The 27,842-nt window shown below is 41.5% G+C and overlaps 2 protein-coding genes across 2 annotated transcripts in view; one reads left to right on the plus strand and one right to left on the minus strand.

The window, feature by feature from the left end:
* The first annotated feature begins 29 nt into the window (after positions 1–29).
* Positions 30–6,054, plus strand: ccdc153 (coiled-coil domain containing 153). Its single transcript, XM_018681229.2, has 6 exons — positions 30–441; positions 531–599; positions 1,559–1,678; positions 1,909–2,001; positions 2,102–2,232; positions 3,797–6,054. The coding sequence occupies exons 1-6, from the start codon at positions 390–392 to the stop codon at positions 3,923–3,925; spliced, it is 594 nt and encodes a 197-aa protein (XP_018536745.1). The 5' UTR covers positions 30–389; the 3' UTR covers positions 3,926–6,054.
* A 138-nt stretch (positions 6,055–6,192) lies between these two features.
* The window catches only part of grik4 (glutamate receptor, ionotropic, kainate 4), a 262,394-nt gene continuing 240,744 nt past the window's right edge, over positions 6,193–27,842 (minus strand). The window contains 9 exon segments of the mRNA XM_051065501.1: positions 6,193–11,760; positions 13,359–13,477; positions 13,585–13,713; positions 14,604–14,829; positions 15,591–15,756; positions 16,255–16,428; positions 17,727–17,836; positions 26,075–26,128; positions 26,130–26,189. Of these exon segments, the coding sequence (XP_050921458.1) occupies positions 11,371–11,760; positions 13,359–13,477; positions 13,585–13,713; positions 14,604–14,829; positions 15,591–15,756; positions 16,255–16,428; positions 17,727–17,836; positions 26,075–26,128; positions 26,130–26,189 (1,428 nt within the window). The 3' untranslated portion in view covers positions 6,193–11,370.

Raw genomic sequence — 27,842 nt, forward strand, 5'->3', positions numbered from 1 at the left:
AATGTGGTCGGGCGCGCGCCCCTGCCTGCGCAGCATTCATAAAACGTTCAGGAGATGCTGAATGCAGCCCTGAATTCTCCCAGCGCGGGCCTTGGTCACCCCTGACAACAAAGGACGCTTTGACATGTCTCACTAAAAGTAAGGATCCAATTTCATGGCCAGCATGCATGGACTAAAAAGGCAGCGGTGCCCCCAGTCAAGTTGTGATTGGCTGTGATCAAAGTCAGTCAACTATCAATTAAGCTGGACAGTTTGTGCCATGGCAACTCACTTTGGCAACCAGTGCCCAGCAACAAAGACTCATCCCCTGTCTGTAGTTAGCGTAGGCCTTCTGTGTGTATACTTTGTGTGCTCAAAGGACTGAGCAAGCAGCCTCACAGCACGCAAACATGCCTCCAAAGAAAAAGACAAAAAAGACCACAAAAAAGAAACCAGAAAAAAGTAACTTTGCTCAGGAGATAATCCAGATTTTTTTGTTGCTTCTGTGATGCTAAATAACGCATTTAATGAGTATTATTGCCTTGTTGCAGGTTACAATGACTTGGAGGAAAAGTATAGGCGCAGTATTCTGGATATAGCCATCCTACAGGATCACATTGGTGAGCAGCTATTTTGAGTTCTTTTATATGCAATGTAGCATGTGCTTTAATTTATAAATAGCCCAAACAACTGTACATTACCTCCATGATCAAACTGAAGGTGACTTTTGTTAAAAATAATTTTGCTTTTTTGTTAAAAAACATTGCTATCAACTTACCTTCACACCTGTAATACCAAGAAAAATATAAGTGTGTTTACACGGCTAGTTAGTGGTCGGCTTACTGGCTCTCTGATCTGATATTTCACTATGCAAGACCATATACTGAGACTCAAGCACATTTAAAAGGAGAAAAGCATGGTTTTGTTATCAGAATCAGAATTAGAATCCTTTATATATCACTTGCGGGAAATTGTTAATTATCTAAATTCATCTGATGGTGTACTTATTCTTCAGATCAATTTTTTTCATGTAGAACATATCATAAGGTTATATGATTTTGTTTAAAGTATTAGTATTGGTGGTTAGTGCAGAAACAAAATGCCTTTACTCAGGTACTGTGCATCAGCATGATGTTGAGGTACCTTTCTAGTTTATGTTACTTTATATTTCTACTCCATTACCTTTCAGAGGTAAATACTGTACATTTTGACAGTTACTGCTATTACCATTTAAAAGATAAATCCACTGTTATAGGTCACACTATTTTTAAATACCTGAGCAGTTAAATGCTACTTAAAACATGTATTGATTCAGTGATAATAATCCAATAATAATCTTGAGAGTATTTTGCTGGTAATACTTATATACACCATCTGTACCTCCTACAACACTTAATTATTACTTACATGTTCAAGCATAATTGAGCACTTGAGCATGCTTTACTAATGAGGCTTTAGTTTACCAACAGAACGGTAACTGCAGTATTTTTGCAAAGGGTTATTGCCACCTCTGCTTAAGAAAACCAAAATTCTGCCACTTATCTGCACATTCATGCATGCGTTTGTATGATTACCACAGCTTTACAGTGTGAGTCTGTAATAAAGGTCCAGTCTGATAGAGTTGACCTGAGGAGGCGCATGAGAGATATGGAGCAGAAGCTGCAGCACGAGAGACAAGACCACAGGGACGTCAACTCTGGTACGGTACAGACGGGGCATGAATCAACAATTAGTCTCTCATTTAATAACCTGAGATAAAGCGTGAATCCCTTTGGGAGTGGAGGACAAGGGGTGTGTTTGCCAAAGGTAATTTTTGAGGAACAAAAAGTCTAATTAGTTGGGTACCTAAGCTGATTGCTGCATTAGCCTTACAAAGTGAATCAGCAATGAAGGCTAAGTCTGAAATCGTTGACACAAATGTCATTCTAGACCTCAGTCGCCAGTACAAAACCATGCAGACAGAGCTGACCAGCAAGGTGAAGAGGCTGGAGAAGGAGGTCAGCCAGCTGAAGGAAGAACTTGGTATGAATACATCTATTTTTAAAGTCTATGAGACAAAGGAGTGCCACTTATCTTCCAGAATTAAAAGTGATGGCATGCCTGTATGAATTTGTCTGCCTAGCCATGTGTCAAGAGGACCTGGGGAAAGAGAAAAGAGAGCGTGTGCAGATGGAACGGGAGAAGGATGCCACTATAGATGACCTCCAACACAAGCTGGACAACATGGAAACAGACTATGAGAAGGTCCTGCATGTGAGTAAAGAGAGCTCTGAAGAAGCAGCCGCTAACAAGACTCTGTAGGTTTGACTTGACGTCTTTGAGGCCCCTTGCACTGTAAACCTGTATGTACAGGTAGGCTCAAAGCTGATTAGGATGAACATCAGTCCCCATTCTTTGCCCCCTTTTCTATAGTGATTTAATGTGATTTGGGACTTCCCCTTGTCTGTGTAGAGAGATCAGCCTTGTGCAAACTCGATCTGTATTTTTACTCAACAGAAATAATGGGCAGGGAGTAGTACTTCAACATAATGGTCAGATCTGTGCCTGGGTGTGAGGCATTGTCAGTGACTCCACTCTGAACTACAGGTCAGGTGGGGTGTGGGTTTTATTCAGGCTTACTTTCTGTATGGTGCAGTAAGGCTTGTGACTAAGTAATGTCTATTCAAGTAGTAATTTTATTTTCTTGAATTTTTTTAAAAGGTCAATATTTTTTTTTATACCACCAGCAGTAGATAAAGTCAGAAATTCTAAAATCCTACATAAAGCAACTTTAAGAGCATGGCAGGGGGTCATCAGATTTTGCCTGTGTCAAGCAGAGACATAACTATGTGTAATGGTGTAATTAGCTCTCCTGCTGCTTCATGACTCACATGAAGGAGAATCCTCTGTTTATAACCTCGGTCATACTTTTGTCCAATAAACCTGTAGGTTAACATAACATTGCACTCACTGCCATCACTTTAGAGATAACAGAGAGCACACAGCTGGAATCAGTTTTACAAAAGCCTCAGACAGTTTTCAAACAGTCCAGGCTTGACCCAGCTGTCAAAAGCAGGTATTTGGACATCTAAACAAAGGTGAGCATTAAACCTTAAACCTCCAATCATTTCTTAGGGCTTTCTGGCAATACAGAGCATCAATCTGCAGGCTGGCCTGGATGTACACCACTGTTTTGTTTACAGTGAGATGTGAAAAAGTATCTGGCCAGCATTACTGAGAAATCAGTGAACTGAGAAGTCATACAGAGACAAAATTTTTGTTGTTGGTTTAAGAATCATATTTCCTTGGTCCTACTGGGCTCTGTTGTGGAGATATTTCAAGCAGTGTGCACAAGGGCTCAAGTTTATAATATCCACAATAATGACACAGTATTATGCATATCTATAGGCACATTATATTGTGTTAAACCAGGAAAATAAGACTCAGTTTGGGAAGTAGCAGAATTTTCCATCAGGGCATAATGGATGAGGAATGGGGTCAGTATTGACCTTTTATAAGTACAGCCAAATTGGCTGAGCACAGACAGTACATGCACAATTTTAGTGCACAGATCTTTAAAGATAAGTGATCAAGCCTAGAGCCCTGTTAGAGGAGTCAGCCTGTGATTATGGCACTAGGATTTTAATATGTAATTATCATTATTTCTCCCTTTCCCAGTATGACACAGAATCTAATTATGCCTCTTCTCCATCAGCTCTCTCCTGAAACTCATTAGAGTTAAAGGTGGTTAAGAGGGGAGGGATATAAGGTTAGACAACTGGGTGATTTAAAGTGAAAATTTTAACACGCATCTCATTTTTACTACTGTTGTCTGCAGGATACTCTCGACAGCCTGACTTCCCAGCTGTCTGTGGCTCGGCAGAGGTGGGAGGACAAGAGCACAACTCTTCATCAAAATTACAAGGGACTGCTCTCTGAATTTGGCCTCAATGCACTGGACATCTGAGAGACAGACTCCTTACAAATACAAAGCAGCTGCTCTTCTCAGTGAGACACATTTGTTTAATATTGTATCTACAACTTGATTCTATTTGATCTGACTGTTGCATCTGTGTTTGGTTCAATTGAAAGCGACATTCGCGACAGCATCAATCTGCAACTCACAATTTAGTATGCCTAACGCACAGATGGATGCTGTTATTATATAATATTTTACCATCAGAGTACAAAATAGGCTGCGTTATCAATGCCTGCATTCAGTGGTTCACCATAGAGTCTGTAATGTTGTCTAATGCCCACTAGATGTAGCAAATGATTGTTGACCTGTATAGATATCCAGTTTCTCATAGACTGTTGTAGTGTACAAGAAGGTTCTGGGTTTGAACCCCGGTTCAGGCCTGGGGCTTTTCTGTGTGGAGTTTGAATGTTCTCCCTGCGCCTGCGTGGGTTCTCTCCGGGTAATCCAGCCTCCTCCCACAGTTCAAAAACATGCAGCATAGGTTAACTGATAACTCTAAATTGCCCATAGGTGTGAATGTGAGTCTAATTGGTTGTTTGTCTGTATATGTTGGGCCTGTGATGGACTGGCAATCCGTACAGGGTGTACGCTGCCTCTTGCCCAATGACAGCTGGGATAGGCTCCAGCCCCCCCGCGACCCTTGAACGGATAAGCAATATAGATAATGGATGGATGGATGGATATTGTAGTGTATAGTTGGTATTTTGTATGTGTCAACAGGTGGTGTACTATGTTCTTTTTGAGACAAGATTTTTTTTTTTATGATGAGTAAAAGTATGTGAATATTAGGATTACACTAACATGGTATGAAATGAGTGAAATTGGGAAAGAGTATGCTGTACTGTAAAAGAGCACATTACAGCAAAGACTGTCATGATGTTACAACAGGTAGACGTAGAAGCAAAAATGGCAATGTAACTCCAGTGTATGTTTTATGCTGAATCAGTGGACCAGAATCCAAATATGGTAACAGGCAAGGAACTGGAAGGCGAAACTGACCACATGAGCCACAGAGACACAGGAAACAGCACAACCACTGCTGCTAAACTGTAATACTACTACACAGCAGTGTTTTCATTCAGCCCACGATTATGACAAAACAGAAATTACAAGACAGGAAAATATAAAAAGTAAACAAAAAGTAATGTTCAATATGAGGTTGCCTAACAATAGACAACAACAAGCGAAAGGCAAAATAACAGTTAATGGTGCAGGAAATATGATTTAGTTGCCCAGCATCGATAAAACTCGACTTCCCCTGCGGGGAGCCAGATAAACAGATTTTACTTCCAAGGCTGTCATTTGTGCGTCTTTTCCATGGCCCAGTGCAAATTTTTTTTAACCTCTCATCTGTGAGGTAATGAATCATTTACTCAGGGATTAAGATAATTCTGTGCTCTAACGACCAATTAACGCAGGAACTCAAGAGGCCTTTATCTGAAAAACCAATATTTTCTCCTCAAACCACAAGGAGTTGTTGCCTTCAGAGGTTATGTGTTTCTGTTTGCTAAGGGTTTAATGGGGTTGACTGCAGTCATCCCAGTTTTCAAAAATGATATATGCATAATGTACCTGTAAGTAGGGGAGTACAACATTACTAGGAAAATACTGTATTAGTCTGTGGTGGAAGAAGTACTCAGTAAGTCTAAAAGTACCAATACAGCAATGTAATAATACTCAATTATAAGTAAGAGTAACTGCATATTACAGTAAAGTATAGAAATATTATGAGTGAGGTGTACTTTAAATTTCAAAAGTAAAAGTACTTGTATTCAGAAACCTTTTTCCCACAGGTTTACCTTTTTTGCACAATGAGCAAGCAGAAGAAAAGACATAAGATACTGTTCTTTCCATGGTGCACATGATTAATGAACTGATTCTAATTTGAACCCTGCAAATGTTTGTCTGCTGTCATCCAAGCATTTGCTCAGAGACAAATGATGCTCTGCAAAAAAAGTGGAGTCATTATGGAAAGTGACTGATGAGTACTTAAATCTTTGGAACTTTAATCCAAGGTCAACAAAGATTTTGCCAACATTCAACACAACTCATGTAGCTTTGTTATGCACAGACCAATTTCCACAATAAAAGCTGTCTACTTTCATATTTCTGGTGATTACCTGACAATGAGCGCTGGCTGCTGCTCTTCCACTAGAATTTGACTTTGGCTGTCTACTGCGTCTGTTCAGCGTTTGGGTAATGATGTAACGAGATGGCCTCCAGCTGATGAATCAAGATGCCCACACTGTGATTTCCCATGGAGGTAAGTGCATATAAATACACCCACGCGTGCACACACACACACTCACTCTAACCCACACAGACGTACACACACAACTAGGTAATCAATGCTACCTCATCTGTTGGCCATCGATCACAGCAGGGATGAATAGTGAGGGAACGAAACACAAAGTAAATGAAGCTCCATTTTATTTCTCTGAAAGACAAACAATGTAAAGATGTTTTGGTCAATATGTTCAACAACAACTGTCAGTGAACAAAAAGCTGTATAACAGCCTTGACAGCATCTCACCTTGGAGAGAATTCTTGCACTCTGAATACCTTTTCTTTGAGCACAACACAACAACAAGCCTTTTTCAATTAATTGCCAGCAAATCAATAGGAAAGCTCTCACTTAAAAATGTGCACCAGCCTCACTGTGTATTAGGTAGTTCTCACTGATAGCCTGTTACGTCTTTCAATTGGTATCCTTGGATCCTGTGATTGTTAGTGGCTATTATGGGGCGGATGTATACATGCACGCTGTTAACCTTGAGAAATCCACTGTCGGAGAAGAGAAAGCACTTGCTTGACAAAGAGATGCAATTTTGGGAGGAGGAATGGGATGAGTAGATTTAACAATTGCTATTACAAGGCAATACAAATTATATTGAATGCAAAGTTATAGACCCACAGTATTCTAACAATATCCCAGGTTTCATGTTTTGTTTTCGTACAACTGGACAAAGCCCAAAGAATATGAATTTTATGAAAGTGAAAAGCCCAAAAAACTTCTATTTGTGTGGATTTATGCAGAATAGGCTGATAAAAAAAAGACTTCCTCTTCAAGTGTATGGGATGTGAGCTGTTAGCGTGGCAAAATGCATCAGACTCAGTACACTATATTTCCTAAATCCTCACAGAATAACAATCAACTACAGGGAAATTGGTATTGCTATGTGCTACAACTGGGTAAGCTTGAGGAGTGAAGTAGATTTTCACACACCTCTGCAGGCACTCAATGCTCATCATGGGCTCCATAAATCCAACAGCGGCTAGGCAGTGGTGGGTAGAGATGCACTTAATTTATGGACCTGGAGCACCAAAGGCAGAAGGAGAAGCATGAGCATGATGAAATAAACTTGACACAGCACTGACATACAGGTGGCGGTGAGTGTTTATATGCGAGTGTCACTCTTGTTAGAGTTATGTGGGGAGGTGTGTGTGTGTGTGTGTGTGTGGATGTGCTGTGGATGTGCTGTGTGACATGCAGGTGGGTGACGTACAGAAAACCTTGTCATCTCTAATGCTGCAGTGGAGAGATTGTGAGACAGGCACTCAGAGAGGAGATGAAAGAGAGAAGCAGTCTGAATTAAACTATAAATCAGATGCAGGGTGTTGTGTTCACTCACTATCCTGAGGAGAGAGAAATATCCACTGAAAATCACAGTGATAAATGGAGTACGGGTGAGCGGATGCTTATATAGCACATGAGTGAGTTGTTAAACTCATTAGCCTCCGTTAGACTTTCCCACCCACACAAATTCTCAGCTGTTCAACAGATTCACAAGTGTGCAGACGTTAATTCAGTTATGGGAGAGAAACGGGAGATATATATGCATCAGTTCTTTCTGGTTCACTCAACAATTGCCATCGTGTTTACTCAGCTAGAGGACCCCATAACGTCCTCGCACTGCATCTCTGCATGTGTGCATGTCACAACAAAACAGGTGCACAGTCTGAATATTCCTCCCGGTTGAATAATAAAAACTTGAAAAACAAAGTGCACTCAGAAGCCATTTAACATGACAGATCTGAACAGCTCAGAAGGTCAAATACATCAGAGTAAAGAAGAGACAGAACCAGAACCCCACAAAATGGAGGCTGTTTTAAGAAATGCATTTATAATGAAATAAAAATGTCAACATAAGAAAATAAAGCATATAAAATATAGCAGCCAAACCCTGCCATCTCTCTCAGTGGTATCCCAGCGAAGGTCGCCCAGTGTTTCAGAGGGATTTGTTTTAATTCTTACTCTACTGCTCTTCATGCCTTCAAGGTAATTGGCAATCTCATTCCAACTACGCTTGATTTAGCACCCCTGTAAATGTTTTTAGTGTTTAAGAAGTTAGCATCGGGTGCAGCGAGAGCCTTCTTGCTTTCATGAGTTTCTTAGTGACATTCAGCAAATGGATAGAAACTTCTTTTATAAAACTGGTAATGAAATGTGGGTTTCTTTGCTATTTGTTTGGCAATTTGCCTTTAAGAAGTTATTATACAAAGAAATATAGAAAGTTTACATTAACTGTGAATGTTTTTTTCTTATCGTTAAGCTCTCAATCTGTGACTGTGTCCATACTGTAAGTGTGTCTAAATGGCATAGTGTGCCCATATAAACGTTTTACACATGTAGGTCTGTGTCTGTATGTCTGTTCTATTAACATAATAAAAAACAATACTATGGACCATTACTGGGGAACCCTGTGGATCATACTGTATTTACACACCTTCTGTGGGACAATGATAGCTCATTACTGGAGGATTTGATGCCTGGCGTGACAGCAGATGATAACGTAATGCCTTTTCTACTCCCTTTCATTTTCTATGGTGTTGCAAATCAAGCAGATTCAATCCTGTTTCAAACACTGGTGTGTTCTCGTGGGAGTTCAGACACACTGCAGACCTGAGTCGAAATGCCATTTGAAGTCCTGAAACTTTTCAGTGACTGATTAAGCCGACATTGAAAAAAGGTGGAAAAAAGCCCCCTGAACAAAAATTCCACTGATTTGTGATTCCAGTCACCCAAAATGTTCAAAACCATCAAGTCACTGAAAACTCAGTATTAGTACAATCGTGCTAATATTACAGTTCACTCCAGGTTGATCAGCGGTTGATCCACCACAGTGTCACATGGTCACCAGCTTCTGAAACAGGAAACCCTTCATGACTATTATTGCAACAACAGGAGCTTGAAAAATGTAGAGGCAATGTGGGTGAAATAATGTTGCTGTGTATATGAAATGGTAAAACAAATGACAGAATGATTCAACAACACTGTAACAGTGTGACCACACACATATAACAGTGTCAAAAGGTCAAAACTACATGTTATTTCTATGTGATTTTAAATGAACATAAACACATTTAAACACAGTGAATGATCAATGGGGTGGACACCTCCTTTAAACTATCACCCCTTTTCCACATTGCTACTTTAAAAGCACATATCCAAAGAATTTCTAACAACCCGCGAGTGAAAAATGACAAAGATAGAAAGTGAATGCTGCTAATAAAAATACAAGAGAGATACTGCAGTGTTACCTTCAAGCCACGTGGAGTTTGTGGCCTAGTTCTGCAGGATGATGATCGACAGAACCTGATGGGCAGATTTAAAATGATGGACACATCAGAGATAAGCAAGAAGCAATGAAGACAGGTGGACGACTACGAATTCCCACTGTGCAACAGTCAGGCTATCATACGGTAACACCTCCAAACTAGTCAGCTCAGTGGGAAAATACTAAGTCCCACGTCACAGTCTATGCAGAAAGTAACTGGATCCTAAGAATCCTGTTGCTGGTAGTTTGTTCTCATTGTTTCATTTCTGGAGGTATTGTTGATATAATGCAAATAAAGACAACTATTCTTTCAATAAATACAACCAAACAGAATGAATACATTTCAAACAGTGATTGAAAACTAGAATCACTAAGTCATTCAAGTTCAACTTCATTTGATTTCACTACACTTCAAATATAGCACTCACCAAATCTGAATTGATACACAGTAGAATAAATTATGTGTGTTTTTTTCTCTCTCAGTTTGGATTAAACATCTCTTGAGGAACCAATTAATATATTCAAAGTTTGGCTTGGGGTTTTGCAAGAATAAAGGTATGAAAATGTCAGACAGGATCTAGGCTGATCTGAACTGAAATACTCCTCGAAGCAGTGTGTAAAACATCACAATCAATAAAGGTTTAACTGCCTTGACATTTAAAAGAACTCAAGTCAACTGTTGATATTTAAAAAATAAACCTTTTTCTTTACCAGGGACTTCATGTTTTTGGTTGATTCTGATATATGCTGGGTTTCATTCATACAGAGGCATGTCCTCATGACACCTGAAACATCCTTCTACATGTACAAATACGAATACGTGAGATGGAAAAAGTGACCTCTAATCTCTAGCGGAGAGTGTGCACGGTGCAGGAGACTGTGTATATATTTTTAAGTGAGAGATCATAAAAGAGGACAGGCGGCGAGACAATAAATGTGTCATGGTGTCAAAGATGTAGGACAGATGGAGGAGAAGGGAATGTCAGGACAGTGGAGGAAGGAAATAAATTGATGTTTGTGTGCAATGTGCGTGTAGCCATCATGTTTTTAAGCAGGTATTCAAAACAGGAAATCATTCTTCATCAGCTACGCAGCCACCACTTTAGCAATTAATCATTCAATGAGCACCTGCCAACACCTCTAGACATGCATCGCTGTCTTTCAGAGATACCAACAGTTAAAACATTTTTTAATAGAATATCACTACTATGAAAGAAGTCCATGAGTCTTTATGTCTCTGTTTGTCTTCTAGGTTGAGTTGAGTTTGTTGTCTTCTCAAGGCTGTGGTGCTTTCTTCAGCCACAAGAAAATACTTATGGTTTTTGGCACTTTCAAAATAAAAGGATTTGAAGAATGACCTTGCATTAGTCTGTTTATCTTTGCAGCTCATCAGAGGCAATATACGTTCATACAGTAAATTGTCAGATAAAAAAGGAACTTGTTTGAAGTTTTTTTTTAAAGAACAATAGAATAACAATATTCAGTACTGATAATCCAACTGAGGACAGAAATAATTTAAAAATGAAAAAAAAGAAACAGCACAATGATAAATGACTGAAAATACTGCATAGTACAAATGCCCTGTAGCTGTTTTTGCCCGTCCTGTTCTACACGGTACAGAGGGCCAACAGGGACAGACCACAACGAGACAGACTCATCAGTTTTTCCTATGACCAAGGAAAAAATTCACCCAAGGGGATTCCAAAAACTGACTGCTGGCTGTTGCCTCTAGGGCAAAAAAAAGAGTCCACAGAATTGTCCTGCCCTTTAAGACCGAGCTCCGAATGGCTGTATCAAAATACCACATGATCTTTGATCCCTGGAAAGTAGAGAGGTGGCTGCTGGGAAAGTCAATCCTGTTGGAATTGCCGGGCGTTATTCAGGTTCACTGCTATTTGTGGTCTTATCCCACTCTATGCTCTCCTCACTGTGTGTGGGAGATGGGAGGGCCCCGGTGGCCCCTGTAGGACGCATCCTCAGTCCCTGGAAGCGTCGGCACTCGGGGCAAATGCGGATGTGGCTGCACCCCCTCGCAACCAGGGCGGCCTCCTGCGCCAGTCTGTGGGAGAGGGGTTCAGGCAGTCCGGTGCCCCCGCACAGCTTGCCGTTGCTGAGGCTCACGGCGGCAGCTCGCGCCCGGCGCTCCTCCAGGGGTAAGGGCCGGGGCCGCAGCATTGAGGACGCTCGCCGACGCCTCACCTGCAGGCTGTCGCGACACAGGACGATGCCCTGGAGCTCCCGCAGCATCTCCTCACACACTGACTGCTGCAAGCACACACACAGGGAGAAAAAGATAGGGGAGAGGGGAATAAGAGAGGGAGAGAAAGGGAGAGAGGCCAGACAACTCACTGACTGACTGACTTGATCAGGACAGACTGATGGACATCACAGACACATAACACACATACATATTTCATGGTTATGCTTTATAATCACTGAATAGTGGAAACAACAGGGAGACAACTGAACAACCAGCAGTAAACATAACAACACATACATATAATTTTAAACTTACTTTTCACATACATACAGACAGACACATAACTCAGACATTTCATCCCCTGGACTGATGGTCAAGTGCTCCATTTGGTATCTACACCATGTAAACTCAAATAATTATAATGACAGACATTCTGCTGCAGCTAAAGTGAAGGTCAGGAGAAGATAATTATCATTCTACACATGCTGCACATGAGCACAGTTAAATCTGTACAGATGCACACAGGTATAAACCCACAGACACATACACACATATACACACACAAACATACACACAGAGTTTAAATGTTAGAGTGCAACGTCAATCTATGCTGCTCAAAAAGAAGAAATCACATGAGTTGGTTTTTGACTTTCACATTCTGAATGTTTATTGAATTAAAATCACAGTGTGGAGTCCATTTGAAAAGACAAGTATCAGGTATCTTTTTAAAGAAATCACAGCAGAAATAATTATAACACTGCATGCACATCTCTCTCCGACATGTTGCGTGTTTTTAATCGTGTCCGTGTCCCCGCCTCAGGAGCAGCACAGCAGAGCTCCTCCAATAACAAAAGTGATAAATTTTCTGGAAGTTTTAACTGGCCTTTGTGAGGATATAGACACCTCTCCAAATGGCAGGAGTTCTGTGACAAGTAGACACACTCCTCATATTGCTCTATAGTCCTTTAGAATGAAACTTATATGATTATAGAAATAATTTCGATTGATCATTTATTCTGTACACTTTTTAGGATAATAATAATGTCACACTAAAGTAGAAATCTTTCATTTAGAAACCCCTCTACTTCCTACATCTGGTTGCATTGAAAGTCGAATATTATTGTAATGTTATGGCTGCATTAATACTATTTGATCACTGTCCATCATTTACCCTGTGATGGAATGAATTACTTCTAGTCTCTGATAACTGAAGATGTGCACACAATGCCAGCCATCTTTTAAGTAAAAAAATAACTGAATTAAGGCTAAGATAAAACAATCACAATTTTTTTTTAGCACCCTGTACACATATATTCACCACCAATAAGATCTAACTACATTCAATATTCTATATTATGTGCAATATTCAATGTAATATATATATGTATGAATCTTCTACTGCTATAAATAGAAAATAATCCATATATGCATTTACTCTGAGTGAGGTATAAGTGAGGTATATCTTTGGTTTTGTGCAGATTATGTCTCATAGACTGGACGGAGGAAGGCTGGGTCTCAAGAGGAACCCAGAAGAAGAAGACGCCTGCTACACTTCCTGTCAAAGCTGCGCACTGTGGGAGAGCCTAGCAGCTCCACGAGGGGGAGGGTGCCAGGGAGGGGAGAGGGAGACAAAGCAGATGCAGGTTAGATAGCCCTCTCTCACCTCATTTCCTGGTGTCTGCCTTAACATCCACACAAACTCCAGCACCGCCATGAAGATAGCCACCAGCAGGCCACACACTAGCACCACGAAGATGCCACCAATGTTCTCCATACCCAGACCTGGAGAGATAACGGGATATGGTAGGGAAGATGGATTTGTAAAGGGAGGAAAAAGTTAAAGTGGAGCTAAAGAACAAGGACAAGATGAGGATTAAGCACAGACAAACCTTTGGCGCGGTGGTCCTCCTCCTTTGGACACTTGCCACCATCCCACCACTTCCTCTTGAGGATCTCCAAGCGATTGTCCTCCTGCAGTTTGAGAATCGCCAGGTCAAACTCATCACGGTACACTGATCCTGGAGGGAAGAGAGGGGCAAAGCTCACACATGTACACTGCAAAAAACGTCCTGACAGTGTCTTTAAACCTGCATTCAACCTTAAAGCTGTACCTCTGGACAAAAGAAGATCCACACTTTTCCAGTTCCAACACACAAATGACATTTTCATGACTTTTTCTTTTGATTTGTCCAGGTAAATGTGGCATTATGTCACTCCATTAGAGGACTTTTTTTGAACAAAAATAAAATTTCAAATAAGATTAAAGGACTTACTTTGATTTTTCAGTATGCTGTACGGAACATTATCCACTAAAGAGTGGGAGTATCTATCCTTTAAACATCAAAAGAATTAATCTTGTTTTCTTTAAGGTATGTTTTCCCCTATCTGCAGTTTGACTCAACCTGAGATCAAAGTGTAAGTAAACCCAGTGTACTCTCAGAGCAGCAATCGAGTGGTACAGAAACAGTTCAACATTCAACAGGAACAATATTTCAAATTCCCTTTCTCTCGCCCTCACTTCTCCCATCACAGCATGGAAACAGCTGCTCTATTAAAGTCTAGCAGTAAGTCTTTTTTAGTTTCTCACTTTTTGCATCATTTTCCTTCACGATAGCAGATAATGGTTTGGCTTTGCTGAGGCTTTAGTTTTCAATTTAATTCTCCAATGTGACGTTTATGGTGTATCCGCCAACTAATGCCCCTGCCCTTCATTCCCCCTTTTTTGCTTCAACATGAATTATAGAGTACATTTAAGCAAAATATTTTATCCTTTGCTGCCTTCATTTCACACTGAACTTTCCTTCCCCCTACTTCCCAAACTGTCTTCTGTCTTAGCTGCTGATATCCATAAGAACTCCAACCTTTTCTGTCCCATCTCTGCCTCTCCACGCCATCATCCTCCACTCACCCAGTGGCATGCCGATGCCGTAGCCCTTGGTGTCTAGCAGTCCTCCAATCTGAGTCAGGTTGCAGTTCCTCTGGCGGTAATACTCGTTCATGGTGCTCTCTAGCAAGTAGGCATAGTTGGAGTTGAGGACACGGGCAATCCCCTCCTCCGTGCTCTTTACAAACACACTGGGCTGCTTTGAGTGCATGAAGTTCCACATACGCTGGTAGGTCTGATACCGGGAGTTCTGCATAATGTTGAAAGATGAGATATGAGGCACAGACATAGTCAGATGTCAGAGGGAAAATGCACAGAGTAAACAAAAGTCAGTTGTACATACATGTCTACTTTCGCAGAAGTGGAGATTGATTTTTATTTTTATTTTTATTCTTTTTCATTTTCTTGACTGATTTATTCAAACTCTGATTCTCTGAAAGCAGTAAAACAATTAAATGTGATTTTTTTTCTTCAGCACAGCCTTTTCCATTTGAGTAGCTTTGGCATCCAGAACAGAAACTTCATTTAACATCTCTACCTGTCCTCTACTTTATCTAGGCCTGTCTTCCCTGAGTTACTCAAGGTCCAGTGGATGTAAAAGCACTCAGAAACACAAGGCTAATGTCTCTCTTTCCTCCCCTTGATATCATCCTTCACTGTCTCTCTCCCCCGTAACACACTCTTTCTCTTTTTCATGCTGTTTTTTTCTCTCTCTCTGAGGTCAGATCTTGAGAGGATGAAAGAGAATAGTGTGTGTCTCTCTTAGGGACTGGGACAGTGCCCCATCTCCCTGAGGAGAGGGATATTGAATGGTTGTGGCGAAGAACAGACAGGAAACAGATAAAACCTGTGGTTAGAGGAGAGGGACAGGAAGGACAGGAAGGTGATGAGGAGGATAACATCAGTGATGGCCCATTGATCACAGAGGGCTCTGGGGTGAGTATGTGTATGTGGCTGTGATCTACGAGTATAAACAATCTATCACATGCAATGATGTGCGTAACCTCTGACCTGGAAGAAGGTCATCGTGGATCCTCCGTGCATGGTGCCATACTCTATCGCCGTCTGATCTGCCAGGTCGTCAACGGACTCTATCGGCACCTCCATCCTCTGGACTGTTAGGAAGGCAGCCAGGTTGGCGGTGTAGGATGAGATTATGATTAATGTGAAGGCCCACCTGTGGAGGAAAAGCAGAGGACAAGAACATATGTATTCACCTATAAAAGTATGTAAATGAGCAGGCTAGTGTATGAAGATAGATTGTCTGGGTGAAAGTGTAGGAGGATTAAAATAACTGCGCACCTGAGAGAAGAAGACACTGCAGCATTTTCAGTGGGTGAAGAAGTGGATGGATGAATGGGTGGGTGTGTATGGATAAAGGTGGCAATACTCAGTTTGGATGAAAGGAAGTGAAGTTTTAGCTGCAAAGGCAGACATACACAGATGATATCTTACATATGAACATGCACAAATGCCATAACTATCTTATCTTGAACCCTGATGTCCTAGAAATCTGGAATGAAGCTTCAAGATCACAGCAGAGATGAAATGCATTCAGTGATGGAGCAATATGCAAAAAAATAAAAGAATTGAATGGGTGTATACCTGTGTGGATTTGAAAGCCGAAAACATGCAGATGCATTTATGTGTTTGTGTCTCTGTAGCCAATACTAACCACACTCCGCTGACACAACGTGTGGACAGAGCTCTGGGAGCAATGGTAGATCCTTGCTGCATGAAGCCTCCGACAGGGAACCAGAAACTGTTGCCAAGCGAGTACTGGTTGATCAGCAGGTTGCAGCGACCCTTAAGACAGGGGTGGGGGTTATACCACTCATAAGGTGTCAATCTGGGGAAGAACAAGATAATGTGGTTAGACAACTGAGACAGTCTGTGGAGTAATACAGCTAGCAAGAGAGTGAATGAAAGCAGGATTAAGCATTCTGATGAGAGCAAAACTCAAGAGACAGGGAGAGAGCAAAATGGAGAAAGAACGGGAGTGAAAGACAAGGAAACACAATAACTCTAACAGTCAACTGAGCACAAAGTCACCTTGGCTCTCTAGAGAGAACCAACCTGCTTTTTATTCCCCATGTGCTGCTTACTTTAAGAGTGGGGGGCGAGTGAAGGAAATGTAATTGGTATGTTCAAATGAAGTTGCATGAAGCTAAGGTTATGTGACAACTCTGTCATGTGTGTGACTGAAACAACAGTGCTGTCTCTTTCCTAAAACTAGAGTGTAATTACCTTCTGATCTGTCAAAATTAACAAAGATTTAAACTTAAATCTATCTTAATACTCACATGTCCACAAGTACATTGAAAGAGTTACTGGTTGCTGTTATTCTTTCTGTTCATACTGACTTTGAAAAGATTTATTCCCTACTTCAAGTTTTAGCATGAAATTCACTGTTTATATTTCCCCAGAAAGTGTTTAGGAGCTGTGGTGGGGAACGTAAGACAAAGAGGGAATTTGATACTACAAAGACTGTAACTTTGGTAAATGCCCACTTGTCTAATTCAGACTTCTGAAACTTCATATGAGCTTCTTCGGTTGAACTTAGTATTGTTTTTAGGACAGACCTGGATAAATGTGGACCTATCCTCTGAGGCACAATGCCCAGTATGATTTTAGAGGAACTATTGATCTTGGCAAACATCGACAAAAATAGAGATATCAACATGGTTGACATGAACAAATCATATCACTCAACATCCATATCATTCATATGACAAATTAGACTAGCCAATCCATAGGACATATTTTTAGAGCGGTAATGTCTAGGTATTGATGGTGTGTTTACCGAAGGTGTTACATATGACACACAGTTTGCATTTTTGATAAAGTTTAAAGTGTAAGTTTTTGATGTAATGATGTTTCAACTGTATACATAATTGTGTTTTGAACAGCAGTTGTGCCAGTTCCCGGCCTGTCCAGCAGGTGTCAGTGTGACGCTGGAGACCCACCACTGGGAGGAGAACATCTATTTCACTGTGATGTGGAAGATCAACTGCAGAGAAAAGCAAGAGAACCGACACCTGTTTCCTCCCCTGTATAACCCCCAAACAAACTGTTTTTACTCTCTGCTCTCTACCCCTTTGTGTGTCTCTTTCTTTCCCTCTGTCATATCTACAGTGAGCTCTTTACCTGGCCACCAGAAAGAGGACACAGCTGACAGCCAAGTAGGCCAAAAGCATGAAGAGCCAGACTCCAGGGGAGAAGGGATCCAGGAAGGAGAAGTAGCCTGGCCTACGTCCCTAAAACACAAAACACACACACAGAGTACAGAGTTAAAATCATTAAAGCCTGCTCAGGCCAAGTAAACATGTGATCCCATGTTCAAATCACACAAGCCAACACATGAAGGACTTCTATCGAAGGAGGAGGTGAGAGGTGAAACACTTACTTGTAAAGGGGAAGTCCAACTAATTAGCTTGTGAAAAAAAGCATTAACACCACCTCCTTACAGTGCTAAGATTAATTAAGGAGAAATGTTACTGAATTTCAGTGTTGATTCCTCTGCCCCAGGCCCAATTTGGTCTGTGTTAACCAACGTTTACTTCCGCCTGTGTAATTTGGAAAAGATGGAAAAGGTGACTGGGACAGTAAATAAAGGGCTTTTGATGTGATAAGCATAGATTTTCCTGTCCCTAACTGATAGCACCATAATTATATGAATCTCATTTGCATGTAAACATTCAGATCAACATTGTATGAAAGCACAAACTCAGTCTCCCATGAATTGTCAACAGAGTGGCGCAGGCCTGTATACTGATACAACATCACAGATAAGAGATTTTTATATCCTGAATTTGGCACTGAAAAAGTAGAAATAATCAAATCAACTGACAACTATTTCATAGTAACTGGTATATACTATACTTTTATATTAAATTACATCAGGTACAGTATTACATCTATTCATGAAGAAGAATTAGAGGTCAAAATTATTAACAGAGATAAAGACAACAGCCACCATTTGCACTCTACATACAAAGTTGCACGCAAAAGAGAGAGAAAGGTCAAATAATCAACTAAACCATTACAGCTATATTAAACAGAAATTCATTTCTGTGACCTATAGTTGACTTCCTGTATGACTGGGAGTCCCAGCTTGGAGGAATAAAAGGAAAGAGATTAATAGCTTTGGCTTGGACAGAAAGGCTAGTTGGGGCAAAGCAGCTATGGGCCATTATGTATCGGTTTGGACTGGTAACCAGCAGTCGTGGCGATACAATGGCTGAAATAAGGTTGGCAGCTTGTAGACCACTGGGAATATAGGGGCTAATTCCTAATGTTTCATTATTCAGCACCACCAGCTATTGTCCTCTAAATGAAACCAATTACTGGTGAACTAGTGCCAAGCATCAGAGTGATTGTGTGTGCTTATTTATGTGTGTGCGTATGTTCATATTTCTTGTGTCCATGTTCAGCATATAGCCTGGCTGACCGAACATCAGCAGGGGAATATAAGCCATTTACATACGCATGCCCGTCCACCATCTGCTAATGACTATGAAATGAAGGTGGTTGTCAGAGCCAGCAGAGGTGTTAAATAGTGGAGGTGATCAAACTACCAACTGTTCAAGTGTTGTTATGAGGCAGATGCACTCACTCATATAGAAATTCCTTGTCTTCCATTTCTACATCAACAGGCAGCACCACAGAGCCCACCTGAGTGAGCCAAAATCACTTTTATGCAAAAATACTCAATTAGGTACTCCTCTGGGACATCACGCATGCCAAAACACTGCAGTAATACATTTCTGAGGCCCTCCAAAATTAAATTTGCAGCAAGAGGGTGAAATTATTTTGGTGGGCATTTGTTATGATAAACGAACCCCCATTTAGACTTGCGCAGAGATGAAATTCATTAATGTGTCTGTAATCACTTGGATATTAGCCTGACTGAGTAAAATAGGAAAGGGACAGAAAGCAGGAGAGGAGAGTGAGATTCTGTATCATTTTTAGCATGATTCAAATCAGCTTGCCAGACTTAATGTCTGTCTATCTGTAGAGTGTGATGCTTATGATGATGATAGCTGTCTGAAAATAGAACAGTAGAGTGGTGAAACACACAATGGCCATCTCAGAGGTAGCGTACTGTTGCAAAGTGACAACCCCTGCTGAAGCTGCTTCAGCTGGTACTGGCATTATTGGGGCAACAGCAGTATGTGCTGACATGAGTCCTCCTGTTTGCTGGGTCCAGTTTGGTGCATGCTGAACCAGCATTTTGTTAACTGCTTGCCCCGCTTGTCCACATCTTAAGCTCCCACCAAGGTGCTATTATTAAGATGAAGAGAGCTGCAGAGATGCAGCAGAGTTCCATGCTAACAGATGGTGGAGAAGTGAAGGTGCAGGAGAGCAGATCACAAATAGAGACACACAAGAAAAAGGAAGGAAGAGACAGAGATCACAAGGACAACAGGAAAACAGTGGGAGTTGTTCTGCTGAGAACTCTTGACTCTGGTGCTGTAATATGTGTGCTTTAAGACTCAGAGGACTCAGAGACAAAGTTGTATTTTCAGGAGTTTAAATTATCCATAGTGAGGCTGCAGCAGACACACTAATGAGCATAGAGAGATTCAGATAGGCTAAATGGGAACTGCAGAAACTGTATTCAAAATTTGTGTGCACATTTCCAAAATGAAAAATGTGGATATTTTTCTCTGGAAACATTTATTTTCCATTTTACAAACATTTTAGGTCTAGTAAACTGAGCCCTAGAAAGAACAGGCTTAATGAAACCCTTTAATCATCATCTTGTGATAACAAAGAACATAATTGTGGCCACTAAGATGTCTGCCAATATAATGTTTTTAAAGCTGCGCTAATCAATATTATGATGTAATGTGTAATGCGAAAAGGGTTGTTAGTAGTGACAAACCAACAGATAATTAACACCTGACTTTGCAATCCCTCTATTTAATGCCTTTCAGCTTATTATTTTTTTTTATTGTAACACTTTTACTGTTTTGATTCACTCACTGCTCTTATCAACCTTGTTTCCACTCTACTCCAGCTCCAATAAACTTACTGCACACAGCCAAGTGAGTGACAGGCTGATGAACATAGCGGAGCATTTAGCAGCTAAAGAGCCACATATTTCCTTCAGGAGTTCATGAAGACCAAAAACAGATCAAAAAGGAAACTTAATACTGGATTTACATTTTAAAACATGAATCCAAATGAATGCTAATGTTGCTCTTTGTTTGCTGGATGTGTAAACGCAGCATGCAAATGTTTAAAGGTTTAATTTCACTTTGTTGCAGCTTCACAGTACAGTAAGTACACAACTGAAACCTTATTTGGGTGGAGGTGACCTGTAGAATAGGTGAAGTGACTCCCGTTTCCTGTGTTGTAATTATGAAACAGTGCATTTGCCTACCCTAGAGTCTGTGCCACTCACATTAGCACAGTTATAAATACTTATGTACACAAATATTGAGTGTATTTAGCCAGTCATGAGTTATCTCTGATTTAAGAGAGCAACTGAAGAAACGATGAGTACCTTCCAGTCCACCTAAGGTTTAAACAGTGACTTCACATTGGTGGTCTGCTCTCTTCATTTTAGGACGCTAGTCTGTGTGTGCAAGACAGACTGTCAGTGGCTATGTGTTTGTGTATGTGTGTGTTTTTGTGTCAAAGCTTGTCAGCAGCTGTCAGTCATCTACAGCAAGGCAGGTATAGAACGTGCTTGGGCAACCCGGTGCACAGGAAGCACCAGTGCTGAACACACAAGCAGCAGGTAGTTGACTTCTGCTGAGGAAACCACAGCAACCATGGCTAGTCTGGTAGTAACTGTTGAATGGGAGATATAAACTTGGAAGAGGCAGAAGATTCCAAAACTAAGAGATAATGACCTAACAAACTAGAGGTACTGACATTTATAGTTGCCTTGGCACACAAGTTAGATATCAAAAGTAAACTTGCTGCTATAAACAGATTTCAAAGCAGAACGAGCACTAAATGTCAGTATATGAGTATACATTACAGTTACAGGTTGCCCTCGCTCTTCACACATAAACATTTGCTGCTGTGTTTAAATTATTTTTATTAGCACCAGGGGAATCATTTTACAGAGGTTTATCGTCATGTTAAGATGATAAGAGGGTGTGAGGCAAATCAAAGGATGGAAGAGAATACAGACGTGGCACAGAGGGCAAAACATCCTTTATGACCTGTTTTTATGAGTACATCTCAACAAATAGAATAGCGAGGAATTGCTGCCTATAATAGTGTGTGTATGTCCCTTCTTCCTCTTAACACATAGATAAAGAGCTCATTCATTTTACCTTGCACTGCCCTTGTTCTCTTCCCACTGTCCCTCCTTCATTTCCTCCTACTCCTGCCTGCCCCCCCCAGTCTGTCTCCAGGGGATTGCCTGCATGCCAGGAGGGTGGCTGAAGGAGCTGGTGAGGTTATCCAGTCAAGGATTTCACCTAGTCATCCTCCCTCTTGGTATTCATACCACATTGTTGCCCCCTGAGGCTGCCTGCCTGAATACCGACTCACTGAAGGAGACTTTCCATTGTCATTTCAACTCCTGCTTGCCTCTCTGCTCTCATTTCTCCATCTTCTCTCCACACCTTCTGCTTCTCTTTCTACCTGTTTCTCGCCCATTCTCTTTTATGTTGGCTTTCTTCTTCTCCCATCCCCGTGTCTCCCTCTTTTTTTTCTCTTTGCTCTTTGATAGTGTGTGCATGTCTAATTGTGTCAGAGCAGATGCTGTCAGCTGCTAAGGTTGTTTAGATGGCCGTGGGGGCAATCTACAGAGAATACTTGATTTGCTGGAGGTCACAGGGTCACATTCAAACAACATGCTGCTACCTCTTAGGCTTTATGTCTGTGTTTTTTCTACATGTATGCAACTGTGTGTTACAGTTTTATGTGTGAGCAGTGCAGTATGTAAAATCAAATATTAGAATAGGGAAAAAATGTGATCTCAGTGACTTTGACCATGACATAATTGTTGGTGTCACATGGCTGGTCTGAGTATTTCTGAAAAGGCTGATCTCCTGGAATTTTCACACACAACAGTCCCCTGCAGACAGAAACTCTTGGTTGGTGAAGAGGTCATAGGAGAATGGCCAGACTGGACTGGACCTGACAGAGAGACAGGTAACCAAGCTCTACAACTGTGGTGAGCAGAAAAAGCATCTCAGAATGCAACACGAGAAACCTTGAGGTAGATGGGCTACAACAGCAGAAGACCTTGCCTGGCTCCACCTCTCTGGATTTCTGCTGAGGCAGGTAGATGGTAGAGTCAGAATTTAGAATTAACAGCACGAATCCATGGACCCAACCTGCCTTGTATTAACAGTCCAGGCTGGTGATGGTTGTATAATGGTGTGAAGCAAAAGGAAAGTGATCTTCTCAGTTACCAGATCTGAATCCATTAGAACACCTTTGCAATGTAAGAAAACCATAGATTGTATATAAAAAGGGTTAGAATGGGAGATTGGCAGCAGGGATGCACAGGGGACAAATCTGCAGAAATGATGTGATGCAATAATGTCAACATTTCCAGCATCTTGTGGAATCCATGCCACGAAGCATTGAGGCTATTTTGAGAGCAAAAGGAGGCCCTACCCAGTATTAGCATGCTGTTCCTGATAAAGTGCTCAGTGAGTGTATGTGGGTGTGAATATCTATGCAGAGAGCTGCATGTTTTTGTGACTGTGTAATTTTGTCTGGGGTCGTGTGTGGCCAGAGAGTCAATAAAGCTCCATATGTCGCGCTCTACCCTCAGGGCAGCTGCTGAATCTGACACAGCTTCCACACACCCCTAATTAACTCCTATGTCTAATTAAGCACCACTCTCACTTCCTCTTATGCACACACACATATGCTTACTTTGTTGTACAGTCCCCAAGATGAAGGAAATGTTTAAATGATGGAATTGGCACAGATATTAAATACCTCGGAGCGTTGGGATCTTGGGTTACGGAATATGTTTTTTTGTCACACAGATGATGAATGTAATGGGAGGGAAAGCTTTTATGAGAAGAGGTTGACAGTAGCTTTGGGTTATGTCTGGGTTCATAACTCTGACGTCCAATTCAGGCCAGCAGTGACACATATTGTACCAGCTGCAGAGGTGAAGGTGTTCTCTTTGATTTGTGTGTATGAGCAAATTAGATTTATTCATATGGCCTCAAACCACATGCATGTCAAAGGACAGAAAGCACACCATATAACATTCACTGCTACATGACAGTATGCAGTACAAGCGCTACAAATCCTTAACCAGGCACAAAAAACTCAGCCAGGACCGCTGGAGATCCTGGGCAGGCAGAGCTCATCTTCTGCAGACAAGCTGCAAGCTGTCTGAGATTTGTTGCTATATTTTTTATTTCAGTCTGGTGCATCGGAAATCATACAACAGAATCAACAGACAAGGCAGCGGTGATCCCTCCAGAGAATCAGATCCCCTGTCTATTCGTGTAATGTAAAACACTGTCACAAAATCATGTGACAGGTAATTAAGTGCTGTGATTTGCCACTATTCTGAACACCCCCTGGAAAACTTGACTGTGACAGATGACAGTTTTTACAGTGGAGGAACCAACGGAGGTTCAGTCCAGGTTTGTTGCTTCTTTCTGCTGTTTCATACAGGAAATACATTGTTTTAGGTTTGCTGTCTTTGGTTTGAATTGTGCTTAAAAAGGCTGTGATATTGTGGAATCGGTTTGAAATAGGTTTGTAATACACATGAGAAATTCTGCCTAAACAGGATTATGCCTTTTACTATATTGTTGTTACTAAGAAAAATAATGTCCATTTTGTTTTGGCTCCGAATGGGAATGACTGTCACAGCCTTAATAAATAGAAATTAATGACAAAACAAAAAAGATGCACAATAAAGGAGAAACACAGAGAAAGACAGACGTACAATACATACATACTGACAAAGAGGAGAAATGGAGATTAAATAGCCAATAGTCTGAGGGTAATTAATACCCAACAGGCACCTTTATTTTATTGCATTCGCCATTCTTATTGATCAGACTGAAATTTTCATTTAAAGTTTGAAATAAGCAGCAAACCCCCTCATAGAAATCAGTGTGCCTCAGATCAATAGTCAGTGGATTAGAACTAAACAAGTGCAGTCACAGAAATTCAAATATTGAATTGTAGAGCCATGCTGAGGGGCTGCTCTGAGTCAGATCTGAGAAAATACCAAAGGGTAATAGGAAATTAAAGGAAGGATGAGGAAATGAGGGATGAGGAGATAGAGACAAAGACAGGGGACACCTGTCTTTACCTATCTCTTATCACGTACCTTCCTCTTTTCTCTCTATCTTTTCAAAAACTCCATATTCTTTATGTCAATAACAACCACTTTCTTCATTTCTCTCTTATTTACCTCTTAGTCAGGAATTTGGCGTCAACTAGGTCAAGTCTGGTTCAACTCTGTGACGCTGTGTGCCAGCCCTGAGGGACATCAGCTCCATATCACCACCTCATGCTGCCACCTGCCTGCTTGCCTCCCACTTCAGAGGTGATACGCTACCCCGCAGCCCATTTAACACTGCACCTGCTGTGAGCATCGATTGAGTCTCCCCAACTGTTGGCGCTCAAATGAGTCCCTCACTGCTACACCTATTAGTGCTGTGTGCAGACTATGGCTAGGTGAGAGGCAGGGAGGTTTACAAGAAAGGGAGATGGGAGCAAGAGGGAATGTGAGTAAATGCCCCTCTGGGATACTATACTAATGTTAGCTCACACACGTGCCAGAGCAGCTCAGTACAGACTGTGGCCAGTGCCATACTGGGCCCTGCGGTGTCACCTTGGGTTTTGGGGGGAGGACTGATGATTAATGGAACACTGACTCTGCAAACACTGGCTCATTTCCACCTGCACTGCTGTTGTTTCACTGTTTGTTGCTTGGGCTTGTTCTCTACGGAGCATGGAGGGCATTGCTTGTGTGAATAAGATGGTCAAAGCCAATCAGAGGGCAAGCTGAACACAACTGTGGAACTGCTACATTCATCAGGAAGTTCACACACATTCAAACACGCCATCTGGTGCTGGCAGGATGGGGGGAGCACAGCAACAGAAGGAGGAAATGGGCGAACACAGGAGAAGTGAAAAGAACTGGACACTGTGAAAAAGCTGAGACTGCTGAGACAGAAGCGGAAGGATGTTGGGAAGATAAAGAAGAAGCATTAAGCCAAGACTAAAGGTTGGGGGAGAGGAGGAAAGCAGAAAGAGGAAAGTAAAGCCAAGAAAACACACAGGTGATGGAGAAATTAAGTAGCTGGGAGGTGAGGAGGAGTAAAGTTTGCAAAGGGATTTAGGCAGTCTAAAAAAAACAGACTCTATAGACCAAAAGGGAGAGTAGTTCTTTTCCAGCCATTAGACATGGCTGACAGCGTGCTGCGATATATCCGCAAGCTGTACACGAGGCAGTTCGATCGGTCAGGGTGTGGAGGTGTGGATTGGGGGGTGGGGGGGGAGGTTGGGGGGGGGGCTGGTGGGTTGTAACTCACCAGGTGGACGCGGTACATGATGCTGATGCCGAGGGTCATAAAAGGCTTGGAGAAAGTCAATGACCTTTTCACGCTCTGCTGTGATGGTGAGGCCTGCGACTGCCAGGTCAGCTTTCTGAAACACAGAGGACGAGTAGAATCACATCATGTAAACACACAGTCAAAGACATACACTCAAAGGCATGCTGAAGACAGCTGTGAGGATGTATAATTGATGCATAATTTGAGTGTTTCAAAAGAAGACGAGGATGACATAAGAAGTGGACTACTAGTTGCTAATTCCCTAATAATGCCCCTTCGTGTACCACAGCTTTTTTGTCTGCCAATAGCGCTATATGTGGCAAGGATAATCCAGCATTGGCACTTTGTGTGTGTGTGTGTATGTGTGTAGGGCACAAGAGAGCACAGGGTAACCATTGTGGCTGGCCAAGGGAGCACTGTCAAGACAAATCACTTGACAAAGCAGCTGCTGGTAAAACACACACTTAGAAACACACTGACACACACACACATAGAAATGGTCAATGTACGCTGAATACTGGATGGCTCCTTACTAATAATACAGGCCAGCAAAGTGCAACTGCTAGGGATTTTTCATCTCCCTGAGGAGCGAAGAGTGAAAGCAGCAACGCATTGCTCTTTGTCTGCTGCAGGAGAACTTAAGAGGATTGGGGAGACAGAGGGGAATGGGAGGATGAGAGTGAGGAGAGGGGAGCTCTGCTGCAGTGCCGTATATGCCACTCAAAATCCACAGAAACACAATTTCTACGTCAAAGAAGACATAGAAAGAGAGAGCCAACAAATATATATGAGCATATTTGCTACAATAACCCATTTTGTCATGATGTGATGTAATTATTTTGACCTTTAGACATTTAGAGATTCACCTAAAAGCCCCAGTCCCGCTCCGTCTGTGCTTCAATTAGCGCATTACACTGAAAATTTCCACCTCTTTGACCGCGCCCCCATTCTACACTCCACACTGAGGCCTAATGTCTCCTGCTGCTCTATCCTCAGCCTGCAGGCTTTGACCCTCCATCATCAGCTGTCTCCAGCCTCCGCCTCGTCTTTTTCTTCTCTCTCTCTCTGTCGTTTGAAAGTCTGATGGAGGAGGCCATGCGCAGGGAACGACCATCCAGGCAATTTGAACAAAGAAAGTCACTGATCCTTTGAAAAACGAACACACAGTCGTAACAGCCACTGAAATATTTATGTGACAATAGAATATTAATATTGATTACTGGATTCCTCTGCCTGCCTGCTGTTATGCCTTCTAGTACAACTGGAAACAAAATTAAAAAAAAACTCACAGTGTGATGCTAGCTGTTCAATATTGCATCATACCTGTTTCCACTTGCATTCAATCATATCATGCTAACTCAGTAAAAAAAGGATAAAATAAAACTTTGTTGAATTTGAGGGATGAATTAAACATTATCCTCTAGGATGTAGCATTTGACTTCAAGAGTTTAGTCTTTGGAGATGCTGTATGCAGATGCTGTTACTCTAACTCTCTCTCTAACTGCAACATTGTGAATTAAGGAACCAGGACATACTGTACTTAGACTTTAGGCTCGATTCCTCCTGGCCTGACTCATTGTTAGCTCAGGCTGCCCGACACCCGTCAAACTAATCGCTGTCATACAGTGAAATATTGTCCAGTCTGAAAGGTACTGGCAGGGACACAGGTATCTGTTGTCTGGAATAACCTCAGGCTGTCCTCCTTTTCTTTTTCCAAGTGTATATTTCATATCCTCTCAATTTATCC

Source organism: Lates calcarifer, linkage group LG21 (genome assembly GCF_001640805.2).
Source record: "Lates calcarifer isolate ASB-BC8 linkage group LG21, TLL_Latcal_v3, whole genome shotgun sequence".
NCBI classification, from domain to species: Eukaryota; Metazoa; Chordata; class Actinopteri; family Centropomidae; genus Lates; species Lates calcarifer.

Excerpts from the sequence above, each read along its gene's own strand:
- ccdc153 (XM_018681229.2), top strand. The coding sequence starts at position 390 with ATGCCTCCAAAGAAAAAGACAAAAAAGACCACAAAAAAGAAACCAGAA. Across the intron at positions 442-530 it reads AAAAAAGAAACCAGAAAAAA|GTTACAATGACTTGGAGGAA; the intron begins GTAACTTTGCTC and ends GCCTTGTTGCAG. Across the intron at positions 2,002-2,101 it reads CCAGCTGAAGGAAGAACTTG|CCATGTGTCAAGAGGACCTG; the intron begins GTATGAATACAT and ends TTGTCTGCCTAG.